The 23,945-nt window shown below is 38.3% G+C and overlaps 1 protein-coding gene across 3 annotated transcripts in view; it reads right to left on the bottom strand.

The window, feature by feature from the left end:
* The window catches only part of cdk14 (cyclin dependent kinase 14), a 156,253-nt gene that overhangs the window by 52,905 nt on the left and 79,403 nt on the right, over positions 1–23,945 (bottom strand). For all 3 annotated transcript variants that reach the window (XM_084435531.1, XM_084435533.1, XM_084435532.1), the window contains 3 exons: positions 22,664–22,787; positions 13,349–13,469; positions 7,827–7,920 (listed from right to left, as the gene is read on the bottom strand). In XM_084435531.1, coding sequence (XP_084291657.1) covers positions 7,827–7,920; positions 13,349–13,469; positions 22,664–22,787 — 339 coding nt within the window. The remainder of the gene's footprint in view (positions 1–7,826; positions 7,921–13,348; positions 13,470–22,663; positions 22,788–23,945) is intronic.

Below are 23,945 nucleotides of genomic sequence, written 5' to 3'. Positions count from 1 at the left end.
CCGCGCACAGCGGACTTTCCCCTCCACAGACGCACGCCGGTAAACTAGGGAATGAACTTGCACTCCCGGGGGCGGTTCAGCGAAAAGAGGCGGCGTGTTTCGGCGCTAACGTTCCCTGGTGCTATTTTGCAGGTTTAGAAAACAATTCCACCACTGACCAGGAAAAACCTAGTCTAAAGTCAGTGGTGCGTTGCGCATGTTATTCAGATGCTATTTTAAGGGCGCATGCTTGGCCATAATCAATGTAGCGTGTGCACAACGCGCATGCACTTTGCTTATCTCATCTACACAGAAGCAGCAGTTTTCATTTTTGCAAATCATAGATTATTACAAGGAAAAATATTAACACACGAGGGAAATCATTGTTGTGTCCATGAAGATGTGAAAAAATAGGCATAAATCTAGCTTACACATTTACCCAAATTATCATACGCCTGTTTAACTGAAGCTAATTTGGGTGTGTTTCTCCATCCCCAATGTCACTTCTCTGTGTTTTACGGCCCTGACGAGAACGTCGGTCTCCTCGGATGTGAACCGCTCCTGGCGTGCGCCTGGCAAATCCGCCGTTATAATAGCAATCCGCCATGGAACAAGCGCGCCTGCTCTTAAAGGGAATGTGAGATGTCGCTCTGATTGGTTTATTTCACGTTACCCCCAAACCACACCTATGAATAATGAAGCTACTTCAGACCATGCGTTTCGTGCTCGATACTTGCGTTTCAGATCGTTAAAACAGGGCCCATAGTGTGTATGTCTGCTTATGTTTTGACATCACAACCAGAGAAAAATGCAATGTGGTTTTCTTGTGCTATCAGGAATAGAAACAGCTGATTCCAAGTTTTTAGTGTGCTATTGAACCTGCAAAACCACAAGTGTCTCACTAAATGAATGCATGAGTTTGGGGCAGGACTGTTTGTTGAACAATGGAGGACGTTTAGCAGTTATTATAGCTGCTAGCCTAGTTGACACCAGACCCTTCTCAGTTGTAACTGGGGAAGGTTCATTCGCAGCCCATTTCCAAAGGGGCGTCACCAACGGACGTCGCTCAAATGCCTCTGGGCGCAATTGGATAGACCTAAAACCATCGTGTAAAGCTCGCCTCAACGTTTGTGATTGGTGCCAAGATTTGGAAAAATTGGAAATGGGCTTGAATGGGCTCTTGGCCAGACAGACTTGCAGAGCAAATCTCAAATTTGCCGGAAGTTCTTCAGGGTTTTCCCAGGCTATTTAGAGCTGCTAGTGGCGCAAAAATGATAAATCACCACATTAAACATGCAATCCACTCAAATCAGTCGAAATTAGAGGACTAACATTAACCATTACAGTTGCACCATGTTAGAGAAAGATCGTGTGTCCTTTTGCACAACTGAGTTAAAAATGTATTCCTGATGCCAGGATTCTGCATTCATAACCAGCTCTTCCTCTGACACACAGAACGCTCTGATCTGAGGGAAAACCGCTTCATTCCTCATGTTTTGCATGAGCAGATGGAGCAATGAGGTGCGAGACAACCGACTGATGGACTGTCAGAGATCCTGTGCAGGTGTGTGTGTCAGTTTGGAGCAGAGGGCAGATAAACAGGAAGTGGCATCAATGCTGAACTTTATGGAAATGAGAAGCTAAAGACAAGCCGAGGTTCTGACGTGTGCCATGAATTATAAGCTGATGCGGTTTATTTTTGCTCAATACAGTCCATACACATCTATTTTTCTCAATACACTAAACTAAACAAAAAATATAGACATGGTTATTTTAACTTTGTGAAATTAAAGTCAACATTTCATTGTGCAAATATGATGACTTGCATTGCATATGTATGCATGCATGTATATATATTTAAATGAACCGTATACAGTATAATTATGTAAAAAAATAGAAAAATAATATATATATATAAAAACACATACATGTACAGTATATATACTGTAAATATAAGACTTTATTGACTATGTATTAACACATTATTGACTGTATTGAGCTGAATATCGACGCTATTGTCTTCTGCTTTACAGCTGAATCAATGTTTTTCTCAAAACTGATGAAGATTGCAACGTCAACACCGTTAATGAGCTAAATTGAACTGACTCGAGCTGAATAACGACACTTTGAAACAATTTCTATTGTATAAAGGAGGTATAAATATAAAGGTGACTTGACAAAACTGCAACAGCAGATGGAGTGGACTCTCCGAAACAGAAGGAGGTGCAGAAGAGGTTCAGAGGGAGTTACTGTACGGCTGAACACGTCGAGAGTGACGCCGCATGTTTTATGGATGGCAGTCTTTGAAGTGCGAGTGGAGAGAGATCAGGGATGCGGGAGCGAGTGTTTTGCAGATCAGCGGGAGACTGAGGGAAGACGTGCCGGCGCTGACAGCAGACATCAGGAGAACACAAAACCTGAGAGAGCCACACACACCAGAGCAACCGATGAACTTCACGTCCCTTCTGCAAGCTCTAGTGCAGAGAACAGCCGCTGGAGCATCATGGGAAAAGACTTGTGTTGTTCAGTCAGTGAATGATCACGTGACTAACTACAGTTGTTTTTTACTCTCTGTTTACTAGCGGCTTATTCTGAGTTAGCTGAAACCACAATAAAGGCCATTCACACCAAGAACCAGAACTATATTAGCATCCACACCAACGGACAATAACTATAATTATAACTACAACTATATTAGCATATGCATCAATGGACGATAATTATGTTAACTGTAACAATAACATTATTAGCATCCACACCAATGGACAATAACTATAACAATAACTATAACTATAATGATAACAATAAAGATAACTATAATTTAGAATAATATTTATAACAGCGATAACTGTAATGACAACTATATTAGCGTCCACACCCTAGGGCAATAATTATAAGGCTAACAATAATGACAACAACATTAGCATCCAGTGCAATGGGTGATAACTATAATGATAACAATAATGATAACTACAACAATAACTATATAATTTACCACACCAACAGACAATAATTACAATGACTATAATGATAACTATATTAGTATCCACAGCCATTGAAGATAACTATAATGATAACAATAAAGATAACTATAACAATATCTATATAACAGTAGTGAAAACTATAATGACAACTATATTAGAATCCAGTGCAATGGATGAAAACTACAAGAACAAGATAACAATAACTATATAAGCGACCACACCAACAGACAATAATTATAACAATAACTGTATTAGCGTCAACACCAATACACAATAACAACAACTATAATGATAACTAGATTAGCATCCACACAGACAATAATTATAACAAGAAATATATTAGTATCCACACCAGTGGAGCACAACATTGTTAAGTAAAGTAAACGTAAGTTATGTCATCTGCCAATTCTGGTGGATTCTGAATACCAGTCAAAGTTTTTATTGATCATCATCTGGGGCAAAATCGCTCTGAAAGAGATTTAAATGATATCGTTCATTGGTGTCGTTATCGTTAAAGTTGTGGTGTGAACTTTGCTATTCTTTTAGAGTTATTAAAACTTTATTGTTATAGTTATAGTCTTCGGTGTAAGCTGCCTTAACCCATTGTGAAACTGTCTGTCCAAAACAATACATTTGTGTAGATGACTAGCTAGGTTTACTTGCTATTAAGTGTCTCAAACAAAACTAAATATCTTTGAAGGATTTAATGAGACTAACTTGACTACCTTTGGTAAATCCAGCGTATGTGCAGCCAGTGACCATGAGAACTTGTACCTGGTTCTTTAAATAAAGAACTGCAGGCAAACGACTGTCAATCACTCCTGAAATGTCAACGGCAGTGAAGTTTCTTTCACTAGCGGCCCCCACATGCCCTCGACCAGCTAAAACAACGACCACCCAGACGCAATAATTCATTTCCCCTGCCAGGCCGAGTCGGCTTCACTCTCAGAGATCAAATCTCAGGAGCGTCTGGACACAAAGTTATGTAGGTCAACTCAACTCATCTCTGAAGTGCTGACAGACACATGCAGCAACCCGAAAACGGTTCAAAGGGTCACGAGGAAAAGGCTGACGGAGGAGTTTCACAATGTTTCTTTTGTCTCACGAACAGTGTTTACTAGCTGATTATCATGTCAAAACCATAATGCTAGTCTGTTATGGTCTGAAACGCTCCACAAATCATCTTGAATGCGTCAAACTGGTGGAAATGGACGGACAAATTACAAAGCAAAATCACTTACTGGATTGAAATGAACTTCAAATGATCTGTGAGTTAAAGGTGCTCCTCTGTGCTTCATCATTACACTTGAATTATTTACTGGATTAGATGAGCAATGATTCAAAATGATACATTTTTTAACAAGGGTGTAAGTTAATATTACAAAATGGTGGGGAACAAATGGAAAAATGAGTAATTGAAATCAAACACCATTCTTGCCTATGAACTCTAATCAATGTCTATTCTGGTCACAATGTATAATAATAATGATAGCTCTAACAAATAAGTCTCAATCTTCAATCTGAGTGGTTTTGTGTGTGCTGTATGTAAATGTGTGTTCATGTGAGTCATCATCCTGTAATGAGAAGAGACAGTTTAATTCTGATGTCAAACAGTCTCGATGAACAGCTCACTAAAACGCAGCACCTGAGAGATGTTCACACATGACTGTGTGGTGTGTTTGCTGCAGATAGACCCGTCCATATTCATACGCAGCAAAGGTAATCTCCTGCTGGATGACAGCTGGTTAAACACGGCCGGTCCAGTCTGTCTTCTTTAATATATCACACACACTTATTACAGAAGAAGCTACCTGCATCCCACTCGCACGCTCCAAAAATGAAGGATCCAATATAAAAAGAAAAACGCACAAATAAATCTAAAAATCTGGGACAAAATATTCAACTATGTATAGTAAAAAAATGTATTAAATAAAAAAAAGGAATTGATCACCCATTTTTTTTTAAGTTATGTAAAAAAATGTTTTTAAAGATTTTCTAATGTTTATTGTGCTTAACAACCGTGCATTAATTTGATGAAAAATACATTAAAAACAACAATATTGTGAAATATTATTGTAATGTATTTTAAAATATAATTTATTCCTGTGATCAAAGCTGAATTTTCAGCATCATTACTCCAGTCTTCAGTGTCACATGATCCTTCAGAAATCAGTCTAATATGCTGATTTGATGATCAAGAAACATTTCTGATTATTATAAGTGTTGAAAACTGTGAGTGATACACTGCCATTCAAAAGTTTGGGGTAAAAAAGATAATAAAAATGAATACTTTTATTCAACAAGGACACATTAAATTGATTCAAGTGACTAAGACATATTTAATGTTACAAAAGATTTATATTTCAAATCGATGCTGATCTTTTGCAGTTAGCAGTTCTTATTCATCAAAGAATCCTGAAAAAAAGGCCACAGTTTCCACAAAAATATTAAACAGCAAAAACATTTTTCAACATTGATAATAATAAGAACCATAATTAATAAGTGAGCACCAATAATAATTAGATCATAATTGAGCAGCGAATCATCATATTAGACTGATTTCTGAAGGATCATGTGACACTGAAGACTGGAGTAATGATGCTGAAAATTCAGCTTTGATCACAGGAATAAATTACATTTTAACATATATTACAATAGATTACAATAATATTTCACAACATTGCTGTTTTACTGTATTTTTGATCAAATAAATGCAGCCAACTGAGAACTCATTTAAGTCAAAAGCATATTCTAGTTCTTCATCCTCATATCTTATACCCATATCAACATAATCAAAAGAATTCTGAGAGATTCAACCACAGTAAAGAGCAACACAAATTCAATACACAAAGAGAATAAAGAGAATATTCACAGAGAGAATATTCACTCTCAGATTTGGCTCCTCTCACGTATGGCAGCTGTGCATGATGGGATTCAAAATGCATCCTAAGCATAAAATGGATAATTAACCTTGACTACCAGTGAGTTTATCTCCAGCTGAAAACAGCCAAATAACGGTGAAATGAAACGCACAGGGTCCGAGTGCACGAACACAACAGTATCCAGCGATTCCTCAGCCGTGTCTGACTCTAAATAACAGAATCTCTCTCTGGAAGCAGAATGTCAATGAGAAGGTCACGAGCGCTGGCTCCTCTTTTACTCACAGGATAAAGGAGTCTGGCCTTTGGAAGGCAGTAATGAAGAACAATCTCTGAAAGAAGGGTCAGATATGATGCTGGCCAGACTGACAGGAAGGAGGAATGTGAAAACAAGGGAGGAATGAAAATGTCAGTGTCAGAGAACAGTTACGAGCCAACGATCGAGCTGCCAGACTCCCTCCACCGCTCCATGTTCATCAAGTGCCCACCTGACACGGAGAAAACAAACGAAAAGCACCAGCCAACACCTAATTAGATGAAGGGGGGGGGATCGTGTCGGGTCCAAATAAACCATCAGCATTTCTGAACTAAGACGTCCTTCATTCAAGGACAGAGAACTTCTAGACTTTGGTTTGTGTTCAGCTTCACAAAAGCACTTTTGCAAAAAAGCCAGAAAAATAAATTAAAAGCCATTACCAAAATTAGATATTTTTTCATACATGTTCTATATTCAAAAGAACACAGGAATATGTGACTCCGGGTCACAAAACCAGTCATAAGTCGCACGGGTATATTTGTGGCAATAGCCAACAATACATAATATGGGTCAAAATTATCGATTTTCCTTTAATGCCAAAATTCATTAGGATATTAAGTAAAGATCAGGTTCCATGAAGATATTGTGTAAATTTTCTAGCATAAATATATAAAACATTTAGTTTTGTGAGTGAATGCAGCACAATCGCAAACATAAATGGACAATTTTAAAGGCGATCTTCTCAATGTTTCGATTTTTTTGCACCCTCAGATTCCAGATTTTCAAATAGTTGTATCTCGACCAAATATTGTCCTATCCTAACAAACATACATCAGTGGAAAGCTTATCTATTCAGCTTTCAGATTATGTATGAATCTCAATGTAAAAAATGTTACCCATGTGACTGGTTTTGTGGTCCAGGGTCACATAAGGAATATATAACTATTCCTTAAATTACTGACACTTAATATTCAACAATATTATTGATGATCGGACTGTACTGACGGTGTTGTATGAGAACTGAACTGGACGATGACGATTGTTTGCAGAACTGCTTTATCGATAAAATGATCAAAATTATATAATAAATGATGATTTTTACAACGGAACTGAATCAACACTGAACTGATGCATCGTTTCCCTGTCTATCACTGTAAAGCTGCTTTGAAACAATCTGTAATGTATACAGCGCTTTATAAATAAAGGTGACTTGACTTAAACAGGTAAACCTTTAGTGCGTCGTCCTGTAAACTCAAACAAAAGAGACTCTGGTGTGTCTTTGTTTCACTCACATGAGCAGACGGCTGCTGAATTTCGATCGGTGGAGCCAGTTTTCCCTCGTTCTGTCATTCCCCAGTGTAAATATATTTGGCCGCTGACCCTCACAGCCTACGGGCGTCTGTCTTACCCATGAACCCCTGGCCTCCCGCTCCATTCATCTCGGTAATTGTCTGTATGAATTATTTACCTGACTTGGAGGGTGAATATGAATTTAGTGTGTCTAACCATTACTCTCTAGTTCAATTATCAGAGTGGGACATTATGGGAAATGACGGTAGAAATGATTAGAGAATTCATGAGATGAAATATGCATGACCTCCCAGAGTTTGTATATGTATGTACATACATCTATCATGCCATATCTTTGTATTCATGGGCATTTTTTCTTCAGCCAGCACCTAAGGCACTACACAGAGAAAAGCAGAATGCGACAAAGGAGACACTTACCAGGAATATCCTCTCCAGCTGATCCTGGATGTCCTTCATGCCCGGGAATGCCGGCACTCCCTGGATCATTTCCACGAAGATGCATCCAACACCCCTGAAAAACAAACATCATTAACACTATGCCTTATAAAACTGAAACGGGGGCGCTGTTTACACCTGGTATTGAGATGCGTTTTGGTCGATCGGATCACAAGTAGACGAGGGAGACACCGGGTGTTTTAATCCGTCTCTTTTGTCCATTTTCTACCACTTCTGTCCTTATTTCCTCAAGGGAGGTGTCTATGGGTGGGTAAATGTATGGGCTTTTTCAGATCTTTCGATCTAATGGATGAAATAAGCTCACGCAATTTACATTTGAATGTGACCGGAGTGACTGGAGACCAGGAAAAACATTTGCAGAAAGACGATGTAGTCCGCCATTGTAATTGTTATGCCTGACGTTGGCGCAAGCGTTTCTGGGAAAGCTAAGACGTATGGCAACGTACACAGTGACGTAACGACGTCGTTCGCTGGGCTCTCTAGTCAGTGGAAAAACAAACAGGTTCTGAGAAGGTTCGCAAGTTGAACCAACTTTGAACCAGCACCAGTTCCGAACCAGTTCTTTTTTGGTGGAAAAGGGGTAAGAGAGCATCAGCTTTGGTTTTTGCTCTGATAGCCGCATGAATCAGGGATGGTGAGGGAACATTGTGCTTGGTATGTATTTTGTCTTCAAACAAAACTTGGATCTTCAGCCGACAAAGTTTAAATCCTGTCTGGCTAGAGCGCTTCCCATAATGTTTGTGCATTAGATCAGTAGGCGGAGAGTAGATGGTCTTTTGTGGCTGTTGTCACTTGTCCACATGAGCGTTTACACTACGACTGCAACCATTTGTGATTGACAAAACCGCTTCTTAATACCAGGTCTAAACGGGGCCTGGGATTGGACCAGGTTTGTGCATAAACATCAGAATCAATATGGTCAGAGAAGATTTATGAGGAGGAACCTGGCAAGAAGAGGCTGGAAACATCTGAGGTGACAGAAATGATCGTGATTGTTTTAATGACTTCTGTCTCAGTGAGATTAAACCTTCAGAAGAAATGTTGTCAGCCGAACCCCTTTGAGCTAAAATATTTACTTGAAGCCGCGCTGAGATTTTAAGTTAAGCCATTTAACAACACATTCACATGTTCACAATTCTCTGATGTCGGTCACATGCATGCATCTAATCTAATAAACTATTTCATCTTTTTAGTAAATGTTTTATTTTGATTTATTTTAAGAAAGAAAGAAAGAAAGAAAGAAATGAAACATTAAAAGGAAGAGAACTAAAAACAGAACAAAAAACAAAGCTGAGAGCAGTGAACGAAATCATTTGGCAAGGATGAAAAAGCGACCAATATTTGACTATATTGTGATTATTATCAGTGTTGTTTCTACTTGGCCAACTGGGTGACTGATCTTGTTTACCAATATTTGAGTGAATTTTGTGTCAAATAAAATAAAGAGGCAAACACAGTGTGTATCTCACATGCTACTATATCATTAAATTATATAGCATTATGATAAAGCAACATTATATCAGCCATCCATCATCCTGATCACTGAGAGACAATAAAAATGATGTAATGGGAAAAATATTTGAATTTTTTTAAATTCTAGAGTAATATAATATGCCGAGCTTTAAATAGTGTGTATATGTGTATATCTTCTGTAAGGCCATGAGAGGCAGTGAGCGTGTGACACATGCTGGTGTGTTTCAGCGGCTGTCGGCTCCATTCGACAGCATGCGATTGTTTCCCGACGCTTTCTAGCCCAATGCACACAGTCGCATCCTTCCCCGACAGAAACTGGGACAGAGCCACACAAACCAAACTCGCCAGCAGTGAGATGTAAAACTCAACCGGCCTTTTAAGAATCAGTCTATCCGTCTCCAGGTCCAGTCAGACCCCTCACCTCAACACACTCCGGTTTAAAATGTGGATGTGATATATCAGTTTATCTCGAGCGGTTTGAGCTGACTGGCAGGCGGCTGATAAGATGTCAGCTTATAGACGTGATGCCTCACAGTCGGGCGGAGACGACCTCGTGCTAATCCCTATCCTGACAGAGCCGCGACACGAACGAGTGACAGGAAAACCCTCCCGCACATGCGCGTGTACCTGCAGCCATGTGGAAAAGTGGCCTTCAGATCGGACCACCTGCTCCCAGTTTCCCTCTTAATTGCCAGTGGAGTCTGCAGCTGCGGTCCCGAGAACGGCTCGGGGCACGGCTCATTTCTCAGGACAGCAGCTCCTCCCACCTCTTTAGGCCGGCAGACCCCTGGTTCAACACCGAAAATACGGGCCAATTACTCCAAATCTTTATTTAACGGTAGGGTAGGCAAACTGTTTTATAAGCACTTTTTGTTCTACTGGTTGAAACTCATCCTGATGGCAATCAATAACAGAAGTGGTCTAAATATTAAAACATGTACATACATTTTCTGTGGAAGTTTCAGGGCCAAAAAAAACAAAACAACAAGCTCATTCGTAACCGAAATTACAAGATGGGAACCCGTGACTTTCTACACTAAGCTGTTCCTCAGACTAGGATTTATGCATTTCTATGTCAACACTATCAACGCCGAAATGATTATGAAGCAGTCAGGTGGTATAAGTAAGAGCTCTTTTTTTTTTTTTTTTTGTGATTTAGGCCTTTTATTGGGACAGGACAGTAGAGAGTTGACAGGAAGTGAGGTGGGAGAGAGACGGGGGATGGGATCGGGAAAGGTCCACGAGCCGGGACTCGAACTCGGGGCGTCCGAGCATATTGGCGCTGACCACGAGGCTATCGGTGCCGACAAGTAAGAGCTCTTTAAGTTGTTTACGTTCATTATTATTGTAATATGTGCTTTGAGACATGAGGTATTTTAATGCCGCCTCGTGACGCTTTGCAGACTCTGCTGTACGCGTTCATGTGTTTTGAAGGAGGTGTGGCTTTGGAGACGCTCTGAAGGGAGGTTGTGATCTTATGCTTTCAAAACTAGCTTGCTATTGCAAGCCTCTTTACCCTACCTTTAAAGCAAGACACTACAGGCAAAACCATTGTGAAAATTTGGACTATTTGGCTTTTCATAATGTGTTGTTTCAGACTAGTGGAGAGACAAAATCCAAAATACACATTTAAGTGTTTATTTTATTGCACTTTATCTATTTGTGTCTGTAGATTTAAATGGCAATGCCTATAATCTTTAAAGGGGAGTCAGAAATCTCCACTTCAGCAGCTTTACATACACAAAATGCATTTTTAACCTGGCTTTATTCAATGTTCAGATTTCTGTATCCAAACGTGTGCATTTTTTATTGTATAATGCCTCATTTGCATATTTAAACATAACATTAAATGTCTTAATGTACTGTGATTAATTCATTAATTGGGGGAAAGTGTAGAGATCTATTAGTTTACATTTTTACTCTTTTCACATCTGGTATCTTCCCTTATAGTTAATAACACAATGACAGTCTGTTGATACAATATCACAGGTACATCCAATAAATAATGTGCATTTAATCTATTTGTTAATGCGAGTGGTTGTTAGCACATTACTATGCACTGCAGGAAGCGGAGTTCTAAATTAAGATTTGATTCTTGCCTTATTTGAATATGATTTATGATTTTAATTCCTTATGCAAATTTTGACATATGACAGATTTTATCCGGGACCATATCCGTGCATCTCCATGCTAAGTTTCATTACATTATTGATTATTATTCTAGCGTTATCACACTCTCAATAGCACCAGACTGAAATTGCAAATCCACATAATTTCACACTTATACAAGATTTCCCCCCTCTAAAATATACTTTATATTATATTATATTTCAGGATATAATTTAAACTCCATAACCAAGAGGATATCACTTTCACTTTCAGGATAACGTGACATTTTTGTGACATTTGAGTGGCATTTTTCTCATCCACTTGCTGAGACACGAAAGCACGAGTGTGAAAGGTCTGCTGGACTGGGATGGAGCTGGTCCAATGCGACACGCACGCACACACACACACACACACACACACACACACACTGTTTGGCTGTGATTCTAATGACTGTTGATTTGTGCAGCCTCTGTGTAACTGCCAGTCAGAGAGGAAAACTGCACACGCTCCACTGCTCTCAGCATCGATTCACACACGGGGCAGAAGGGGTTATGAGGAGGAGAGAGATGAGATGATAAGAAAAACAACAACTAAACAGTCTAAAGACACAAAGAGAAGTAGATAAAGAGATCTTCTGTGATGGAAAGAATGGAAAAAGCACAGGATATATATACAAATATATCATCACAAAAAATGCAACTATCAAAAAATATATATATACTGTATAACATATAATACACTGGCCACTTTAATAGGTACACCTGTTCAACTGCTAGTTACTAATCAGCCAATCAAATGGCAGGAACTCAATGCATTTAGGCATGTAGACATGGTCAAGACGATCTGCTGAAGTTCAAACTGAGCTTGAATTACCTGAGTCTGTGTGTCTCTCAACAGTGTTCGGCAGCGTCTCTACTAATAGCGAAACTGTACGTTTATCTGCTCCAAGAACAGCGCCGTTATTACCTCGCTAGTGAGAAATGTCATGTAGCTTTTAAGTTGTTAAACTATCAACTTGTCATTTTTATGCTGTTGTTACTATATTTATTTGCTTGGGTCAGTGTCATTGTGGGTTTTGGTTCTTTTGCTGTTGTCGGCTGTAAGGACTGAAATAACTGAAATCGTTTGGCGAAGTGATATAAAAATATAGAAATATATAATAAAAAAATTAAGACAACTTCGAAAAGAAAGGAAAAAAGAAAGGAATGCACAATATTTTGAAATAAAATCAATACTGCGATATGACTCAATGGCTTTGTCTAAACATGCAGGCTGGGACTTAATTAAATAACTATACAATAATAAAATAAAAGCTTGATGGGTTACATGTTTGAAAATGAAGAAATATTAGTATTGTAATTTTACACTAAATTAAAATTAGTTTTATTACTAGATTCTTTATTTTATATGGTACAATATTATTATTACAATATATTTATTTTTATGTTTCATATTTTTATTTAACCATCATACTAAAATCATAATAATTTTTGTTAACACTTTATTTTACAGTGTCATTGTTACATATGTACTGTAATAATAACTATACATTATGCATAATTACATGCAATTAACCCTAAACCAAACCCTCATCCTAAACCTAACCCTATAGTAAGTACATGTAGTTAATTATTACTCAGTACTTAAATGTATAATTACACTGTAATACTGACACCTTCAAATAAAGTGTAACCTATTTTTTTTTTTTTTTTTGTCATACTGAAAAAGAGCAGGAATGTGGCCTATAAAAAATAATAAAGCTGTAGAATAAAAATATATTAGCTGTAGAATTTACTTTTACTAGCACTAAAAAGAGAAAATCTTGGAGAAAAACTCTAAAAAGAAGGAAATGGGAACGTTGTGCATGTGATCTGCGTGCACTGATGCAGACGAGGTCTCACCACATGTCCAGACAGGTGGAGTAGTCAGTGGAGCCGAGCAGCACGTCTGGAGGACGATACCAGAGAGTCACCACCTCGTTAGAGTACGTGTGGCTGGGGACCGACTTCGCACGAGCCAGACCTGCGGAAAACACACACACACACACATTATCATCACTTAGAAGTTTAAAAACGCATCGCTGTGAAGCAGATCTCAGCTCTTGCAGCTCACAGGAGAGCCGAGGCATGCTTAATTAACCCGTTTCCCTTAAACACACTTGACTTCCCGTATTTGGAGCTGCTCGGCGAGGGGGCGTTTAAAGCGGGATGGAAATAACAGCAAAGGCTTCACGTCAGTATAATTTGCAGTCAATAATCCTGCAGCTAAACAAAGGGCTGCGTCAGAGAGAGTGAGAGGCTGTGATTTAGGTTAACACACCGACGGAGCCTCTAATCATCATTACACTAAACTGGAGAGTAATAGTCACCCGGGTGGCAGCGCGACCCGCATCTGAGCCTATAATTGATGGGAGAGCGAGAAAATGAGGAGGAGTGGATGAGAGGTCAGCGAGGTCAGAGATGATGAAGGCAATCCAGGAGATGGGAGGACGTCCTTTCCTGGTCCTGAGGCGGTCGTCATGGCAACGCAGCGGTCGAGCTGACATTAACTATGAACGCCCGGCTGAAGGAGATCGAGGGAGCGTCACGTAACGAAGGCGTCAGTGTCCGCCGGTTCAAAGCGCTCGACGCCCGCCTGCCGCTCGGGAACTCTGAGGGTCTCCGGAGGGGGTCGAGGGTCAAACGGAGTAAATTATACATCACTCACTGTCCCACAGTGACATGAAGGACAGCCAGAAGAGATAGGGAAGAACAAAGAGAGGGAATAATTATGAATGTTTGGAAGAAAATTAGGAGGAATTAGGGCTGCACGAGATTTCGAAATAAAAATGTGATATGGCGCAATGTAATTGTCAAATCAAACGTTCGGTTTTCACTACAGGTTTTAAAGTGAACTACACGTAAGCACTCCATGATACAGTATAATATACAACTAATCAATATATTTTAACATGTATATATTTTAATATATTTTAATATATATTTATATATATTTTAATGTATATACACACACACACACACACACACAAACATAATATAATACAATTAGACAACTATCACAATATATCAACATACATACATAAAAATATACAAATACAATATGATATAAATATACAACTATTATGATATACTACTAACATATAGGAAAACATACAAATATACAAATATTTTAAAACATACTATCATCACATATTAACATATATAAAAATATACAACTACCATGATATTAGAACTAGAACTTCAGTGCACAATTTATCTTAATAAAATCATAATATCTTGATTAAATAAATATCTGCACTGCCAGTTTCAGAGTGAGGTGAAGAGTCAAATGAACACTGTGCTTCACTCTAAAAAAGGCAACACATATTTTTATTTGTCCACAACCCGTCAAACTAAAAGCTCTGTACATTATAAACAAATAAGCTTCTATTTTAGTTTAGACCTTGCCTTAAAATTCAGCAGTCAGTCTAACACACACACACACACACACACACACACACACACACACACACACACACACACACACACACACACACACATTTCATCCACTACAACAAACACACCGCACACAAAAGTGGGTCAGTCGATCTAAACACGCCGTTTGATTAAACGCCTGTCTCATCTACCCATCCATCAATGCACAGTAGACTATGATCAAAATATGAAAAATGTAATAAAGGCATATTCAATACCTCCAGCTGTCACATGTCCGCCGTGCCAGAGATGATCGGGAGGAGTTTAATTACAGTGTTGTTATTTTCACACATTTCTGGGTTGCAATTACAGATTATTTGGCAGGTAATTTCTGTGCGGTGTGATCGAACCCAGCGCTGACGACAGACGCTGCCCATTAGCGTCACCATTTTCATATGCAAAATTGATTAACTCCTTTATCAAGATGTTAATGAAGTGAATTAGCTGTCAGAATGGATGCATGTCAATACCTGCCCTATCAAAATAACCTGGAGATGCGATTGTGTGTGCTTTAGTGTGCACGCATGCATATCTTCATGTTGCGATACATCTTCTGCTGAATACACTCAATCAATACATCCTTAAAAATAAAGCTGTTTATATAGTTCGTTACAGAACTTCAAACAGGTACACATGCACATATATATATATATATATATATATATATATATTAGGGCTGGGAAAAAATTCATCGCGATTAATCGCATCCAAAATAAAAGTTTGTGTTTGCATATTATATGTGTGTGTACTGTGTATAATTATTTTGTATATATAAATACACACATATGCATGTATTTATTTTAGAAATATTTGCATGTATATACTGTATATAAATGTATACATAATTTATATTATATATAAATATAAATAATTTATATATAAATAAATAAAAATCTTAAATATATACATGCATATGTGTGTATTTATATATACAAAATAATTATAGACAGTACACACACATATATTATGCAAACACAAACTTTTATTTTGGATGCGATTAATCGCGATAAATTTTTTCCCAGCCCTAATATATACACTGCTCAAAAAAATAAAGGGGAACACTTTTTAATCAGAGAATAGCATCAAGTCAGTTAAACTCCTGGGATATTGATCTGGTCAGTTAAGTAACAGAGGGGGTTGGTAATCAGTTTCAACTGCTTTAGTGTTAATGAAATTAACAGCAGGTGCACTAGATGGGCAACAGTGAGACAACCCCCAAAACAGGAATGGTTTTACAGGTGGAGGCCACTGACATTTTTTCCCTACTCATCTTTTCAGACTGTTTTTCACCAGTTTTGCATTTGGCTAGGGTCAGTGTCACTACTGGTAGCATGAGGCGATACCTGGACCCTACAGAGGTTGCGCAGGCAGTCCAGCTCCTTCAGGATGGCTCATCAATACGTGCCATTGCCAGAAGGTTTGCTGTGTCTCCCAGCACAGTCTCAAGAGCATGGAGGAGATTCCAGGAAGACAGACAGCTACTCTAGGAGAGCTGGACAGGGCCGTAGAAGGTCCTTAACCCATCAGCAGGACCGGTATCTGCTCCTTTTTGCGAGGAGGAACATGATGAGCACTGCCAGAGCCCTACAAAATGACCTCCAGCAGGCCACTGGTGTGAATGTCTCTGACCAAACAATCAGAAACAGACTTCATGAGGGTGGCCTGAGGGCCCGACGTCCTCTAGTGGGCCCCGTGCTCACTGCCCAGCACCAGGGAGCTCGATTGGCATTTCCCATTGAACACCAGAATTGGCAGGTCCGCCACTGGTGCCCTGTGGTTTTCACAAATGAGAGCAGGTTCACCCTGAGCACGTGACAGACAGGAAAGGGTCTGGAGAAGCCGTGGAGAATGTTATGCTGCCTGTAACATCGTTCAGCATGACCGGTTTGGTGGTGGGTCAGTGATGGTCTGGGGAGGCATATCCATGGAGGGACGCACAGACCTCTGCAGGCCAGACAATGGCACCCTGACTGCCATTAGGTATCGGGATGAAATCCTTGGATCCATTGTCAGACCCAATGCTGGTGCAGTGGGTCCTGGGTTCCTCCTGGTGCACAACAATGCCCGGCCTCATGTGGCGAGAGCATGCAGGCAGTTCCTGGAGGATGAAGGAATGATACCATTGAAGGGCCACCACGCTCACCTGACCTACATCCAATAGAACACCTCTGGGACATTGTGTTTCGGTCCATCTGACATCACCTGGTTGCACCTCAGACTGTCCAGGAGCTCAGTGATGCGCTGGTCCAGATCTGGGAGGAAATACCCCAGGACACCATCCGTCGTCTCATTAGGAGCATGCCCTGACGTTGTCAGGCATGCATACAAGCACGTGGGGGCCATACAAACTACTGAGTACCATTTTGAGTTGCTGCAATGAAATTTCAGCAAAATTGACAAGCCTGCTGCATCATTTTTTCACTCAGATTTCCAGGGTGTCTTTGAATTCAATCCTCTGTAGGTTGATCATTTTCATTTCCATCAAACGATGTGGCATCCTTTCGTTCATAACACATTACCCAGTCCATATTAGTATAGATATCCAGCATGATATTTTTCCCCATTGAGATCTGATGTGTTTTCAAAGTGTTCCTTTAATTTTTTTGAGCAGTGTATATAAATTAGGTCAGTTAGGTCTAGCTGGGATTTTTTTATTTAATAGATATAGAATAGTAAGTGTTAGTATTATGGAGTCAAATGTTGGCGAAAGAGATGCATCTTTATATATAGATATATATATAAATAAGAGTGCTGTGTTAATTCCAGAGGGACGAGTATAACAAACTCAAATAGAGTGAAAACCCCTCTGAAGAAGGATTAAATGATGGAGCTCAGCAAGAAAGCTGCAAAAGATCTGCTTTGCTCTTTGGAGGATTCACAATTCCCATTAGGCACATCTTAAGCAGCACATACCATCAGCGGGACTAACATACACTTTATATTCATACAGCACAAGAGAGAACGTCTGAGATCAAACTAAAGCTCACGGCTCCTTATGGAAGCTTGGTTCCAACACGCAATAAAAAATAAGAGAGGTAACTGCGATGTTTTATCTCACAATACAGACTTTTTTCCCCTCACAATTCTGACAGATATATATATTTTTTTATATATATAAACTCAGAATTGTGTAGGAAAAAAAGTCAGAATTGCGAGATATGTCAAAATGGTAAGATATAAACTCGCAATTACGAGAAAAAAGTTAGAACTGCAATATAGATTCAGAATTGTGAGGAAAATTGCAAACAAAACTACACTCTCAGAAAAAAAGGTACAAAAGCTGTCACTGGGACAGTACCCTTCAAAAGGGTTCTAATATGTACCATTTAGGTACTAATATGTACACGTTTGGTACCAATATGTACAGGTTTGGTACCAAATATGTACCTTTGAGGGACTTATATGCACTCTTTAGGTACAAAGGTGTACCTTTTGAAAAGGTACCGCCACAGTGACAGCTTTTGTACCTTTTTTTCTGAGAGTGTATGGTTTGGTGTATATAAAGCTGCTGAAGTGGAGATTTCTGACTGAAAATGGACTGAAAACTCAGAATTCTGAAAAGAAAATCAAAATGGCAAGATATTAACTGGCAATTAGAGAAAAATTTAAATCGTAAGATATAAACTCAGAATCGGGAGGGGTAAAAATTGCAATTGTGAGATTTTTTTTTACAATTTTGAGGTAAAAGTAACAATTATCTTTTTTTTTTTCTTTTTTTTTTGACAGCTCCTCGCCTCCTCCTCTTGTCTGGTCCTCGTCTTCCAGCGACCGCAGGTCAGCACACCTTCAACACCTTCAGCTCAGCAGATCTAGCTCGGTTTCTTCAGAGTCTCTGCAGGATCTGCTCCCCTGTACCGCATCCCATCAGCGGCTTCATGAAACGACACGCGAGGGAACGAGTGGATTCCTGAACTCTCCACTGCAGTCAGCAGATGTTCAGTCCATCACAAACACACACGGCAAAGGGGGTGTTTGTCGACTCTGCTGTGCTCGTGTGGAAGACACCAGTTTAAACGCTTCCAAAAATGGTCCATGATTTGGAAACTGAAATCTCAGCAAAAGCGCTCAGCAGTGTCCACCTGTTCCCATAAAGCACTGCATCACCCCACACACTTAAAGGGATACTCCACTTTAAAATGAAAATTCTGACATCATATACTCACCCTCATGTTGTTTCAAACCTGTATGAATTTCTTTCTTCTGCTGAACAGAAAGGAAGATATTTAGAAGAATGTCAGTAACCAGACAGTTTCTGGTCTCATTGACTTCCATAGTAGGAAATAAATATACTATTTCTATATATATACTATATATACTATATATCTGGTCAATGAGACCAGAGACTGTCTGGTTACTGACATTCTTCTAAATATCTTCCTTTCTGTTCAAATGTTATAAAATTGCTGTTGCTTAAACTACTTGGACTATTATAATATTATAGTTAGTCATCTATTTATTTATTTTCCTTTAAGGCCGGTAATAACTTGTTCTTTCATCTAAAATTAGTCTTTGATCTAATTTGAAAACAAAAAAGTAAAACTGATTGTCCCTTGGTTATATATGCCAAAATATATATACAAAAATTATTACACTGCCTAAACTCACAACCTACTTTAAATATTTTGCAATAAACTTCAAATATTGTATTTAAAAAAAATTTTTTTTATATATATATTTAATTATATGAAATGTTATGTTTAAAAATATGCAAACGGGAACTATCTAATTAAATATAATTTGCACACATTTCCAGAACAGAAATCTGAGCATTGAATTAAGTCAGGATAAATCACATAAAATAAATACGTTTTCACCATGGTTTTTAGGAATAAAAGCTTACATAAATCAGGCGAATGATGTATGAACAAACCTTCAGACTACAGATATGAATAAAACTGTAAAGTTTGGTGTGTGTAAAGCTGCTGTATTGTCATCGAAATCTACAGACGCAAATAGATAAAGTGCAAAAAATCCTTAAATGTGTTTTGGATGTTTTCTAGTCTGAAAGAAGGGATGTTATGGAAGCAAAACAGCCCAAAATTGAGCAGTGCATGAAGAAACAATGGATTTGCTTGTAGTGTCTTGTCTTAAATCTACCGTGATCTCATCTAGTCTCGTCTAGCGAGTGTCATCTTTCCCTGCAGATGATGAAGTCTTATAACGGAGGAACACTAGACTCATGTTGCTGCACACTTGTGGAGGACAGGAGGGGCGGGCGGTGACAGATCGGGTCCTAATGTCCCCGCTGAGGACGCCGGGTGAGCCGCGGGCGAGTCGCGTTTGTGCCGGAGCGCCCGGGCGGAGAGAGGGACCATATGCTGCGGCCCGTCGGCCCAAGCGCCTCTCGGCAGCTGTTTCAGGACACCGAGACACCAAAAATACACAGATTTTGGCAGGGCTGAGATTCTCGCTTGAATCACTCCGACCCTAATTGAGTGGAAGGAACAACGTCCCACCAGGAATCTGAGAAGCAATCTGCTGGTCAAGCTGTCTGTCTGTCTCGCTCGTGTTCTCGCCATACTTCCCTTTGCTTTCATTCGTTCTCATTTTGCTTTGTTGTGAACGATAGCCATTCACCTCCTGACCAGCTTTTGTCACGATCGTTCATCCTCCGTTTCTCTCAGAAACCCTGTCAGGAGTTTTACTTCCCACAAAAGAGCCCAGCAGTGACACACACGTTTGCAGAAGCTTCGATTATTGAAGCATTTTTCCTGTTCATTTTCTCCATTAGGTTGTACGTCCTTAAGCTCCAACATTTGATTCGAAGCAAAAAACTGAAAATTAGGAGGAAAGAGTGTCCTTAATGAGCAGCTCATCTAATTAAGCACTGTGAATAATGCAATCACAAAACAATGTACAGTATATATAAAATATTGTAATATAATACATTATATTTTATATTGTAGGTAGTATAATACCTATATATATATATATATATATATACACTCCCTACACTGTAAAATATTACAAAATTGTATTTTAAAGTATTAAATAAATGAATACTAAATATATATATATATATATATATATATATATATATATATATATATATATATATATATATATATATACACAATATTCCAATATATATGCAAAATATTCCATTTAAAATCATAAAAAAGTATATTTAATAAATACAAACATTACTGAAACTAGTATAATAAACTCATTAAATAAACTAATAAAAACAACTCATATTAATAAACTTATATATTGAATTTCAAAATGTTTTATTTCATATAGTGTGTATAATTTTTGTATTAAATATTTTTGCAATAAGTTTAATGCAAATTATTCAAAGTGGTTTGAGAGGAACGGAGACACAATGCTTTATGGGAGTTCTTTTGGTGTGATTTTGAAGGTGAACAGAACTATCAGTCACAGGTCAGTTGTCTTCTGCGGGATGTGTGTCTTCTGTCTCTCTGTCTCCTGCTTCAGACTCAACAGGCCTGTTTGCTATCAAAGCAGTGTGTCTACTGTCTGTGTCTACCCATAATGCCATCAGGAGACCAGACTGGACATATGGTGCCACGACAAGGAGGGGTTAGACACACACACACACGCACAAGACATCAACAGCACAGGTACTATGGTACCAAACAGACACTAAATAAAAGACTAAAGCACAAACTCGTTGTACATTATCTGTAGTAGTGAATCATTCTGTACTGTAACCGCAATCTGAACATAAACAGTCAAGACAGCCGCAATGAAAAGATACAATTTTGCAATATTTTATAATATTGCCTTGGCTTTTGGCTTGCTTAGTTGGGGACATTTAATATTCAACAATATTATTGATCTGCCTTACTTCAGGTGGACGATGGCGCAATTTTCTTCTAGAAACAAACTTTGTTGTATTATTTTCATGTTATCACTGTGAAGCTGCTTTGATGCAAAAAGCGCTAAATAAATAAAGGTGACTTGACTTGACTATGCACCTATTATATAAATGACGTAATATCCAGGAAGAGCAGAGAGACCATAACAACATGTTCAATAACAAAAGAAAGATCATAACAAATACACGTTTAATGAACTACCGTATGAATTACGTGCATGTCTTCATTGTTTGAACTTGATTTTTACTGTATTTTTCTTCTTGCGTTGTCTTTAAATCTACATGATATAAATAATGGCTTGGATGAAATGCCATTTTCTCTTATTGAAACACCAAATGAATAATAATGACTACTCATACTCATACTCGACTAATAATACAAAATACTGAGAAATAACTTTCAAATTTCAACTCAAAAACGTCTGAAATGCGGTTAAAAAACGACAAACGATAAACATTTCTGTGGTTCACACGACAATGGATCTCATAAATACATGTCAATATGATTTATTTATATTTATTAATTAAATATTAATTCTTTATTTGTTTAAATTAAATATAAATTGTCAGTTTAAAACTATCTCTGACAGAAATATTGATCTAGAGGACTGATATTAAACATAATGAACAAATAAACTAAATATTAAAATATTATTATTGGGTTATTTATTTATTAGTTTTTTTCGAATTTTTTTATATTTAATATCAATACACAAATAAATTAATACATAGTCATATTTATGAAATATAATTTTACATACATATTCACACATCTTGAATCTTAGGGTATTTCTAACTGCATTCTACAGGCTTCATCACACAGTGAGTTGTTGCCCTGCTTTATGTTCGTCACCAATCAACCGTATGAAACGTCAAATGTTGTAGAGCGGGGAATTTCTTACCAAAGTCGGCCAGTTTGAGCTCGCCTGTGTCGCTGATCAGCAGGTTCTGTGGTTTCAGGTCTCGGTGAAGGATGTAGCGCTGATGGATGTACGACAGACCCCTCAATAACTGGAACAGGAACAGCTGCGGAAACAAATCAGTTCATGTGTGAGCATCACAAATCACCTACACACATCTTCATCTATGACACCAGCGAATCGATATATCATTTAAAACCCAAATCACCAGGATCCATCCCATCACATGTGGCAATTGAAGTGCACAGGATCTTGTAAATGTGACACACCACTTCTCCATCTGAGGATGTTATTTGTTCCCATCTTCCTCATATACAGCAATCCCCGTCGATATTGTGCTTTTATATCATCTAATTTTATTCAGCAGCATCAATACAGGATCTATCAGCTCGTTGATGTGGAGTATTGATGAAGACCAGCGAGCCTCCTCAAATCAATCAACAAAAGAAAGTGAACAATCGATGCACGAAACGCATCTGAGACGAACACAACCACGGCCTTCGCTCGTGAAGCCTCGCATCAATCTGAGGAGAGCAGGAGCGGCCCGGTGTCCGCATTGAAGAGATTCAGACGCCTCTCCGTCAAACACAACCATCAAAGTCTCGGCCAATTAGGCGAAGCACGGGAGCGCGGGGTCCAATCAGAGAAGGGTTTATGCGGAGTCGTGGGGTCAGAACGAGGCGTTCTTCAGACGCTCATGTTTACTCATGTGGAGCGAAACACATTTCTGAGGACGCTCCTGCTCATTAAGAGTCTGCAGAGAAAAGGTTTAACGATACACTCATTCTCCAGCATCTCCAGTAACGTGTCAAACGGCCGTCAAGGGAGCGTTTAACTGCTCACTTCAATAGAAACATCCCACAATCACATTAACATTATATTCCAAACAGATTGATCTACTGGAGTGAGGAAAGACTCGTAAACAAGGAGAAAAAAATCAGCAAATACAGAATCATTGGTATACAACATTGATAAACAAAACACACACACAAACACAAATATATTTATACCTATATAACTATATATATATATATATAGTTTGTTGATATTATTTTTCGGTTAAGAACTTGCTCTGACAGAACTATTGATATGCAATACAGATAAATAGATATGATTATATTTAAATGATAATAAATACATTTATATCAATATAATATATTAAATTAATATGATAATATTAATATTTATTTGTTTATTAAATTGTATGCTCTTATAGAAATATTTACATTCAACAGTGATATATATATATATATATATATATATA

The sequence above is a fragment of the Rutilus rutilus genome (assembly GCF_951802725.1).
Source record: "Rutilus rutilus genome assembly, chromosome: 17".
Classification (NCBI taxonomy): Eukaryota; Metazoa; Chordata; class Actinopteri; order Cypriniformes; family Leuciscidae; genus Rutilus; species Rutilus rutilus.
This window is presented reverse-complemented; position numbering and strand designations above follow the sequence as displayed.